The sequence below is a fragment of the Littorina saxatilis genome, linkage group LG3 (assembly GCF_037325665.1).
Source record: "Littorina saxatilis isolate snail1 linkage group LG3, US_GU_Lsax_2.0, whole genome shotgun sequence".
Lineage (NCBI taxonomy): Eukaryota > Metazoa > Mollusca > Gastropoda > Littorinimorpha > Littorinidae > Littorina > Littorina saxatilis.
The window spans coordinates 57,510,627-57,521,169 of NC_090247.1; the positions used below are offsets into that span (position 1 = coordinate 57,510,627).

Consider the following 10,543-nt stretch of genomic DNA (forward strand, 5'->3'; position numbering starts at 1 on the left):
TTAGACGAATTGCCGGTTCCGGGACTTACATGACCCGAAGAGCGGCCCTCTTCGTATGCGCGCGCATCCTATTTTCCGCGGATTTTCTGCTGCGAGCACATTCGATGCCGGCTGCCGTCAGGCTTGAAGCTGAGAAGAGAAAATGAATTGGCTGTGTCTTAGCGTCGGGCGCGTTGTTGAACTTTTTTCATGCCAGTAGATTTGTGCCGAAGTGCAAAAGCAAACTATGGCATTTCATTGTGCGATTGCTCAATGCAGTAATGGGGCCCGGCGTTTGAAAAAGTGGAAGGCTGCAACGTGCGCTGCTCATCACATTTTAAACACCGAGTGTGACTGTCCTGCACCTTTCAGGTACTTGAACTTCTAACATTTTTTTTTTTTACTTTCGTTTATAACTAAAGTTTTGTCTCAACTCAGATTTCATCACAGCATTGGTCATTTAATTTTTTTTTATTTTTTAAGTTTGTTTCTTTTTCTTAAAATCATAGCCATAGGTTATGAACGAAGAACCCAAGTTTCATGTTCTGGTACATACTGCTGATACTGACTTCTTTGAAACTATATTTACAGCCCAGTCATTGTAATAACGCTGTTGAATTTTTGAAACACAGAAAATACTTTTTAGTATTGAAAATGAATAAATAAATAATCACTTAGTTTTGAACTGAAATAGATGATCATATGTCAGTTGTCATAAGTGTGTCAAGGAGAACAGAAAAACTGCTGATTAAACATGTGTTTTGCTTTGTCTTTTATCCCATTTTATATTCATTAACGGTATTTTTTATTCCTCCTTTTTATGTTCCAGCCTATGGAAAATTCCAACTCGCAAGAAAGACCCTGCACATCGTGACAAGTGGAAGATTCTTATCAACAGAATCAATCCAACAACTAACAAGCTACTTTCCCCATCCAGAGACCAGAAGGTCTGCTCAAGACATTTCAAGGATGGGCAGCCAACAGATGAGAACCCCTACCCAACAGAACATCTTGGATTTCCTGATTTTCCCAAAAAGGTCAGTCACAATCTATCGTCAGTTTGTGTACATGAACCAGATATATGTATATATATGTGATTCCAGCCTTGTAAGTACAGGAAAACCGGCAGATACATTTTTTGTTATTACTTTTTTCTAGTGTTTATCCATTTTAATATTGTATTTTTTTTATTTATTTTTTTTTATTTTATTTATTTATTTTTTATTATTATTATTATTTTTTTTTTTTTTTTTTTTTTTGGGGGGGGGGGGGGTTGTATGCTTCTTATGTGCTTGGTTTTGTGACTTTTTTGGTGTGGGGGGGAAGGGGGTGTGTTGATGGTGGTCAGATAAATCTTCTCTGTGTAAACTGTAAAATGATTTCTTGATACTAATGATAGCCATGAATAAGTCTTCTGTATTAAAGTTTAAACTCAGTTTAAATTAAACAAGAAATTTCTGTTTATGAATGTGTCTGAACCTTGGGTTTATGTTCAACCACTGTTCTTTATCTGAGATTGGTTACAATCCATGACCTGAGTAATTCAGTGCTGTATTTTGCTGTTTTGTATGTTTCACAGGTTTCCAGAGTGCTGATGCATGAGTTCACACCTTTGCCTAAACGATCCAGACGTGGAGGGCTGACAAACACGATTGAAAGAGTCCTGGTCCCGCCTGACATACCAGAGCCACAACATGTAGAGGACCCAGTCATCGAGATCCAGACTACTCAGGCAAGATCCCCCAGCGTCAACGGTTTACTGCTGACTGTCTTCGTGCTTCTGTCTGTGACAAACATGCTTTTTAAGCAAGTCCAGCGACTAGCGAAAGACATCATTGCTCTTCATTTGCAGTGTTCTCAACTGAGGAAGGAGTTGGAGAACCTCCGCAGGGTTTTGGCTCAGGGAACCCATGTGCAAGTGAGCACCCCCACACCTTTGCCGCCCTTACCAAAGCCTGAAGCTAAGGCTGAAAATGTTCCGAAGTTGAAAGTTGGTCTGAAGCAGAAAAAAAGGCCACCAAATATTTTTCGAAATGTACTGACACCGGAGAATGTGAAATACTACACTGGCTTGAAGAGCAAAACTCTAGTTCGGCTTATCCATGACTGCGTCAAAGAGTATGTGGTGAGAAGGTGGAAGGGTCAAGCAAGTGAGAAGAAAAAGCGCGTTTTCCGCAAGCCTCCCTCAAAGTTTGGTCCAAAACGATTCCTGAGAGGCATCGATGAGCTGGTGTTGGTTCTCATGAGGCTTCGGCTAGGCCTTGATTTTCAAGACTTGGCGGACCGGTTTGCCGTATCAAGGAGTCATGCATCGAGGCTGTACACATCGTGGATGAAGGCATTGTCAGCAGTGCTGTGCCACATGATTCAGATCCCTGATTTGGAGACTGTGCTGGCAACAAAACCAGCACGCTACAGGGGAAGGGACCTGACAAATCTGGTGGCAATCGTAGACTGCACGGAGCTGTTCATCGAGACACCCCAGGATCTGGCTACTCAGGCTGCAACGTGGAGTGACTATAAGCACCACAACACGCTGAAGATCCTTGTGGGTGTGTGCCCAAACAGTTACATTTGCTATGTGTCTGCAGTATACGAGGGGCGGATTTCGGACACAGAGCTGACAAAGGACTCTGGTTTCCTTGAAAAACTACCTCCCCATACATCTTTGATGGCCGACAAGGGGTTCAGCATTGCAGCTGAATGTGCACAGTTATCCCTTGGAGTGATCATTCCACCAGGACGACGGGGCCAATCACAGATGTCAACAGCTGCAGTGCAAAAGACCAAGAAAGTTGCCAATCTGAGGATCCTGGTGGAACAGGTGATAAGACGCCTGAAGTGCTTCAAGTTCTTGAAGAACGAAATCAGCTTGGCTGGTGCTGATCTGGTGGATGAGGCTGTGATTGTGTGCGCTGCATTGTGCAATTTGCAGGGACCTATCTATCTGCAGTAGATTGTAGAAAGGAGCTGTGGGAATATTGCGGAAGATAATCTTTGATACACGCTCTTGATACTATGTGTACATATTTTGGATTTTTTAAACGCCAACTCTGGACGGTGCTTTGTGTGTGCATGTCTTGCACTTCTTACGTGAACTATGGATGATGCTGTGTATATAACTTGGATTTTTATGTGCATGGTGCTGTGTGCGCAAGTTGGAATTTTTTTTTATATATACATGTGAACTATGGATGGTGCTATGTGTGTACGTAACTTCAGGCTTCTTGCATGAACTGTTGATGGTGTTGTGTTTGATACTTTATCAGGCTGCCAAAAAAAAAAAAAAAAAAAAAAATTCTCAGAAGGATTAGAAGTGCCAAATATTTCAGAATATTGCGGAAGATAATCTTTGATGCACGCTCTTGATACTACTGGGTAAGGAGAGTGAGCTCTGAACTCGGTTGATATTGTGGATTCATTTCTTGATTTCATTTTATTTCTGGACTCAGGAGTCTTGGTATTATGGATTTCTTGTCTTTCTTAGTTTCCTTACCACCCAAGACTGCAGATGATTTTTTTGTTGTTGCTATGAGGACTTCAGATGTGTGTGTGTGTAATTACATTTAATTTGTGTGTGAAGTCTGAATTCTTAGACAAGGATTTGTGTTACTTTTTTTTTCTTTTTGTACCTGTGTTCGGGGTGATGCTGTGTGTAGTCAATTTGTATTCTTTATTGCTGTGTCAATGATCTGATTTTGTTTTACATAGACTCTAGTTAGATGGTGCTTTGTGTACAAACAATGTATGTTTTATAGTCATTATACGTAAAGACTAGATCAGTGGATGGGGCTGTGTGTACTTTTTTTTTTTTTTACATAAAGACTGGATGATTCTGTGTTTGTATACATGTTTTTTTATGTGAACACAAGATGGTTCTGTGTGTACATAATTTGGATTTTTTAAACGCCAACTCTTGACGGTGCTGTGTGTGTGTGGATATCTTGCATTTTTTATGTGAACTATGGATGGTGCTGTGTATATAACTTGGATTTTTTATGTGCATGGAGCTGTGTGCACAAGCTGTATTTTTTTTATATGTTAACTATGGATGGTGCTATCTGTGCACATAACTTCCGGCTTCTTGCATGAAGGACTGATGGTGTCGTGTTTGATATTCTTATGCTGCAAAATTTTGTTTTTTCTCAGAAGGATATGTTCAGTTATTTTCATGAATTTGCACTCACTCCTGCGAACATCTGTTTACGAGTAATAAATAGTCATTAGATGTGCCAAATATTTCAGTGAATGAAACCTGTACTTCTGAGTGCACTTCTGCCTGGTTTACTTTCAAGAGTGTCTGTCTTTATATGATCATAGCCATTTGCCAAGATACACGTTTGCTTGAATCGTCTGGTGTAAGAAGCGTTTTTCTTTGAAATTATGCCAACTTTGATTTTTGTGTGTGTGTAAATATTTGGGTGTTCTGCATGTCTTGTAATGTCAGACACAGTGTGATGGTGCCCTTTTAACTTGCATGTTGCACTGATGGTTTCAATAAATGTCTTGATTCATTACCACCGTCTTCTGATCTGATAAACTGATGTGCTGAACAAGGTAATTGATGAAAAAGTGTGTGGTATACGGTTGCTACTGCTGTGTTGCTGAGCCGTTTACTGTAAGGGTGGTCTTTTGATGAGATGATGAAAGTTTTGTCATAAGATGACCCTGACAGTAAAAGGCTCAGAAACGCAGAAGTGTCATAAACCAAACAGTAATAGTGCAGGTTTTCGGCTGTATAATGCTATTTCTACTTTCAGTTCCTCCATGCACACACACACACAGTTCATTCACACAATTCAATACATGAACAAAATCAAAAGTTTGCAATCCCTTGTTATTAAATACCTCAGTCACCTAGTATGAATGACACATCAAATGAAGTCACTAAATGGAAAAAAGTGAAAATGTTAAACACAAACAAAAACAAAAGCTCTCTGAATGATTATTTGATGACCCCAAAAAGGAGCACTTGAGACATAAATATGTATGAATTGTATGTTAAAGGCCCAATACCTGCCACAAAGCTGTCTCAAATCGGCACAAAATTTACGAAATAAGACTCAGGAGGTCAAATAACGTGTGGAAAAGAAAAAATTAACTAAAAAACTAAAAATAGGCAGATCTAAGTGTTTTGACGGTTAGCGTTACACAGTAAGAACAAAGAAGGGTGATTTGTGCATTTGAGATTGCGGTCGTCAATCATCCTCTTTGACTGTTTACCATAGTTACGGGGCATATTTGAGTAAAACGTTCTCCTAGTTTTAGGTGTGTCTTAGGGTACAGTTCATACTCCACATTATTTTGGAGGCTGAACTCGTAAAAAAATTCAGTAGGTTTCCTTCATTATATTTAACAATTTCTGCCCCTTGCACCCCACTACCCACCCACCACAAAGTGATTGATCCCATTACGTGACTCCCTAGCGACTATAATCTGTACAGCATACAAACACAAAAGTCACAAAGTAACCATAAAAAATGCTTATCCTGAAATTAAACAAAACCTAAAATCATACGACTATAAATCTGGAGATTTCATTCAGTCGAAGAGGTAATACCAACAAATCTGAAAAGTTTTCAATCCATTTAGTCAATAGCACTAGTTATCATTCAGAGAACATATTTCTTCAGATAAACAATAAAAAGAAATATCAAACTGTATCAGTACATTTCAGGCAATCCCAACAGTCCTCATCCCCTGGTTCAGAGCCCTGAACAAAACCGACACACTGCAGGTGGTACCACTCTGGGCAGGAGTCACACTTGACTGAAAAGTCACAGAAGGCTTCCGGTTCTTCAGAAATGTCCTTAAAGCAGACCCCACAACGGTAGACTTTCAAGACAGTGTCCTTTTTGGACACTTTGGTGTTCTTTCTAGTTGCTCGCTTGCGTTTCAGGGGTGGGATGTTTGGCAGGAGAAGAGGTGGGGAGCTGGGACGTTGCGAATCATGGTCTGAGCTTGACTGTTCCTGTTCCATTTGACCAGAGCTGCATGACGCGGTGCCAGGACAGTTTCCGGGGCGACTTTGTTGAAGAAGTGCAGGTGCCACCCGGCTCTCCCAGAACCACGTCAAATTTGGAAGCATCTTCTGCCAGAAAGCTTCGTCAAATGGAACAGGAACAATCAAACTCCCATGCTCTGTGAAAATGAAAAGATCACAACATGGTCGGTTGGTCAGGGCCATCTGCCCTTGAATTTGTCCATAGTATGTATGGGTCTTTTTCAGGGAGATTTTTCCATCAATCTCCTCCAAGTATGGAACGTTCTGTACAGTTGGCACTTGGTGTTTGATTGTCTCAGGACACTTCACCTCACAGAGCCCCTCACCACAGCAATCACATGTGGTGAGAAGGTCAGGGCTTGAGGCGAGGAATGGGAAATCATGGGAGATTACCAAACCACTGTCACGTGCAGACCATTTCTTGTGTTTTTTGCTGACCTGCTGCATGTAGCTGCGTTTTGCTGCAGGTTCAAGTGACAGGCCATGCTTCATTGCCACAGTTAGTGGTGCGGCTCCTCTCCCTAAAACCTTATCCTCCAGCCAGGTTGACTGTTCATGTCTGCCACTGCCAGTCTGCTTTTTTGCTGTCTCTGTCTTTGTGTGGACATTATAGAACACAGAGGATGTGATGCGGCCTTGTCGCTGTCTCTGCCATTCAGCGCAATCCCCCTGGCTTCTTGTCGCCTCCTCCACCGCCGCTAGCACTTCTGGTGTTGCTGACATAGCTGCCTTCAGTTCTTCTTTTGTAGCACAAGCCCCGGCAAGATCAGCTATGGGCTGAGGCAGAGTCGGCCTGTCTGGTTGTGCTGGTTTCTGTTTCAGTCTAGTCAGTATGAAGACACTGTCACTCGCCTCCTCCTGAAACAAAGTCTGTAGTTTCTGAGCCATTGCAGTTGTGTTGGACAGAATCTCATTGTGTTCAGGTGAGAACGGCTGAAATTTCTTCCGTTCAAGCCTGGCCTTCTCCTTGTACCCCCGTGGCGTTTTCTGTCCATAGACGTCAGAGGCCACGTGGGTGTCCCGCCATCTGCGGGGTTTTCGAGCCACAGGCCCACTTGGCGTCACCCAGCTGCAGAGACTTTCAGTTGACCGCAGGTCTGTGGCACCACATTTCACTGCAGCCTCCACACGGAACAAGAGGCCTGCAATGTGGTTACAGGACCCCAACACCCCTGCAGGACAGGTGCAGTGTGCAGTCTTGATCTCGCCTCCTGCAGAATCCCCACATTTCTTGGATGCCATCACCCAGACTCTGTAGGGTTTGTTCCGGATGCTCATCGAAGGGTAGACAGCAGCCTTCAAAATGCAGCATGGTGCTGACTGCCTCACTGGGTGGTACAGTATCTCGCGTACCCACTCACACCTGAAGTAGCGATAGGCCTTGCCTTCTTTATAATTGTTCAGCAGTCTGTGAACCAAGTCCGTCTTGCTTGCTGCAGTCTTCTTCAGGTAGTCACTAATGTCACTTATATAAATACTGGGCCAAGAAAACCGACCAGTTTCTTCCGTCAGCCACCCATCCTCAAAAGTAGCAGGATCAGGATACACGTCCCCGTCAACAGCCAGCTTCCTCTTGTACTCATCAAGAAGCCGCCTCTCTCTCTCCTCAGCTTCATCGTCGATAGGGGTGTCCGACTCGAAAGCAGCCCAACTCCTAAAACAGAAAAATATGACCCATGTATTTCTTGGTTTAAGCTAAGTCTTACAATTTTTTATTTTTTTTAACATCTACTGATCTAGTCTTCTTGACGTTTGAGTTTGCACTAAAGATGAAACACAACTTCTGGTTACCTTCACCACTCTATTTTAAAACCTCTCTGACTGAAAAGGTATGTAAATTATAATCAAATTTAATGAGTTGATGATAGTGATCTTTAATAAAAAAGTATACCCCCCACACTCCCCTACACCCAACACACACACACTCACTGAGACATACTTTCAGTCTCAGTACTGACTGATGTCATGAAGTAAACTGGCACACTGGAAAAAAATAAAATAAATAAGAAAATAAGGTCACATCACCGTGCAAAAATCATTAACTGTTTGTAAGTTTCAAATCTGATTTGCTGAAAGAGAAAAAAAAAAAACAGGCAACAACAACAACTTGAAGTAACTGAACTTGCTGCTCGTCAGCACAGCTCCGGGCCCCTGCAAAACTACGTTGTAGCATGACATCAACTTCGAAGGACACACAAACGTTTAAATTTTAACTCACCGTGCAACAAGTTGTTCAAAATCGCCCTCCACGCTTAGCTTCCTGACACTCAGGAAGTATTTAAGGGCATCAAGGCTCCAAAGCCGTAGTTTTTGCAGGGAAAAATCGCTCAGGTCCATGGTACTCTCAGATCGCAGTGAAAATGACCGGTGCTCGCAGGTTGCGTGGGGTGAACTGCGCATGCGCGAGTCGCGGAATAGGCAATCCGTCTATTTCTGTATTGCTTTTATACACATGGCGCGCCATACTTTTCGATGTAATTTGTCCGTCCTGTGTAAATGACCATGTACATGCATCTCGGGGCCATCATTGATTTGTATCTCTAGGCTTTCATATTCGCTAGCGTCATCCTCGTGCTGTTTTAAAAGCCCACTCCGCCTCCCGTAAACCATCAGTTTCTGGCCACAGACACCGGTGTCACGAACTGAAACCTCTGGCTGCTGAACAATCCTTCTCATTGCGGTCAATGCGCATGCGCCAATCTTGGACTTAAAAAATGCGACCCTTTGACCGAACGAACCATGGGTTAGGATTAGGGTTAGGATTAGGGTTAGGATTAGGGTTAGGATTAGGGTTGGGTTAGGTTGTTCACGAACGGATTAATCTCCATGTTAGCGCATGCGCATTGACCGCAATGAGAAGGATTGTTCGGGCAGAGTTTTCAGTTTGTGACACAGGCATACAGTCCAAACATCCTTTCGTTTGAAAACTTAATGCTTGACTACACCCCCGGTGCTCTCCATAGAGAGTGAGCATTTTTTGAAAGAATGTATTTTGTGTGGACGTATCGATGCGAATCGGATGCTTCGTTATGGCTGGCGCTAGACATAACTTTTAACATCTAAATAATAAACTGACAGTTTGTGAGACAAACGTTGTTAAAACACACCCAAACAAAATGTAATCATCATAACTTTTAACATCTAAATAATAAATTGACAGTTTGTGAGACAAACGTTGTTAAAACAGACCCAAACAAAATGTAATCATCAAGACAAAGTCAGTACGGCTCGATGATTCCACAGTAGGGTGCCCGGATTTATGTCAAGCGAAGTGGGTGACTCAGGGCCGGACCAAATGAGTTGTAAGGGGGGGGCGGCCGGGGGTTCCTCCTTTTTTGGGGGGGGCAAATCAGCGAAGTTGCGAAGCCACAAGCGCGCGCTGGGGTCCGGGGGCATGCTCCCCCGGAAAATGTTTGAAAAACAGTTAAAATCTGTGCAATCTGGTGGGCCTTGTTTTGAGGGTTAAGAGCAGCATTGTTTTGGTGCTAAAACTAGTAAAAGTCAAAGCAAGGTACATGCTTTTTCCAGGGGTGGGGTTCCGGAACCCCTGGAACCCCCCCCCCCCCCCCCCCCCTGGGTCCGGCCCTGTGACTGCATGAGTTGACTGGGTGCGTGCAAGGTGAAGCTCTTTTGATTTTGATAATGGGAAGTAAGGTACCGAAAACGATACAACTTTGCCCTTTTTAAAAGCACAGTAAGCCTCCCATAAACCATCACAGATATGCCAGGCTTTTACACACAGTACAAACACTCTTTTGTTTAAACACTCACCGCTTGAGAACATCCTAGGTGCCCTACGTAAAGAGTGATAGTCTAGAGGCTGACTTCCAAAAGGTGAAACACCCTAAACGTTGCTTGTTAGAAGCAAGCATCTACTTTGGTCTTGTAGTTTGGACATTTAGCTATATGCCTGGCATGGATGCCACTTCTGAATTTTACTGGTATGGCCGCCATGACAGTTTTCAAAATGGCGGCCGAAACCGCCATATACAAGCCTATTTCCACTTGTATATGAAGTAAATCCCAAAACCAAATGGCTATTTATACTAATTCGAGGCTGCAGAACTCGAATATCATGATACAATTTGTGCTTATTGCAGTTTTAAAAAAGTTTTGGTCAAAATATATTTTTTATTCAAACTGTGTTGGTCCAATCATGAACGATTGTTCTTTCTTCAAATGATTTCAAGTAGGTTTGTTTTCAGTTTCTGTAACAGGAATAGAATATTGAGCCAGCACGTATACTTTCATCAGAAATAAGGTGCTGGCAAGAAGCAATATATATTGAGTGGGAGCCGTGTGTTTTTTGTGAAGATGCCAGAACAACCAGCAAGACAAATCCACTACGACAAGCTACAGAGGATGGCATAAATAACATCACTCAAGGTATCCATCAACGTGAGAAGTACAATGATGAAACCTTCATTGAAGTGATTGATACCCTTAAACCGTTTAACCTTTTATACCATGCCCATGAAATACGTTGGCATAAAGCTTGCTACAGCAGCTTTACACAGAAGGGCAAAATTGAATGGCTTAAACAGCGTTTTAAGCCAGAAG

The 10,543-nt window shown here is 42.6% G+C and overlaps 2 protein-coding genes across 2 annotated transcripts; one reads left to right on the forward strand and one right to left on the reverse strand.

Moving 5' to 3' along the window:
* Positions 1 to 8: 8 nt before the first annotated feature.
* On the forward strand, positions 9 to 4,496 carry LOC138962755 (uncharacterized). Its single transcript, XM_070334705.1, has 3 exons — positions 9 to 351; positions 809 to 1,016; positions 1,559 to 4,496. The coding sequence occupies exons 1-3, from the start codon at positions 227 to 229 to the stop codon at positions 2,933 to 2,935; spliced, it is 1,710 nt and encodes a 569-aa protein (XP_070190806.1). The 5' UTR covers positions 9 to 226; the 3' UTR covers positions 2,936 to 4,496.
* Positions 4,497 to 4,798: 302 nt separating this feature from the next.
* Positions 4,799 to 8,359, reverse strand: LOC138962754 (uncharacterized). Its single transcript, XM_070334704.1, has 2 exons — positions 8,202 to 8,359; positions 4,799 to 7,637 (listed from the first exon to the last, which is right to left on the reverse strand). Exons 1-2 carry the CDS (start codon positions 8,318 to 8,320, stop codon positions 5,633 to 5,635), a joined length of 2,124 nt encoding a protein of 707 aa, XP_070190805.1. The 5' UTR covers positions 8,321 to 8,359; the 3' UTR covers positions 4,799 to 5,632.
* Positions 8,360 to 10,543: the final 2,184 nt, after the last annotated feature.

Coding starts and splice junctions, on each gene's coding strand:
- LOC138962755 (XM_070334705.1), top strand. CDS start 227: ATGGCATTTCATTGTGCGATTGCTCAATGCAGTAATGGGGCCCGGCGT. Junction 352..808: donor GACTGTCCTGCACCTTTCAG/GTACTTGAACTT, acceptor TTTATGTTCCAG/CCTATGGAAAATTCCAACTC. Junction 1,017..1,558: donor TTCCTGATTTTCCCAAAAAG/GTCAGTCACAAT, acceptor TATGTTTCACAG/GTTTCCAGAGTGCTGATGCA.
- LOC138962754 (XM_070334704.1), bottom strand. CDS start 8,320: ATGGACCTGAGCGATTTTTCCCTGCAAAAACTACGGCTTTGGAGCCTT. Junction 7,638..8,201: donor TTTGAACAACTTGTTGCACG/GTGAGTTAAAAT, acceptor TTTCTGTTTTAG/GAGTTGGGCTGCTTTCGAGT.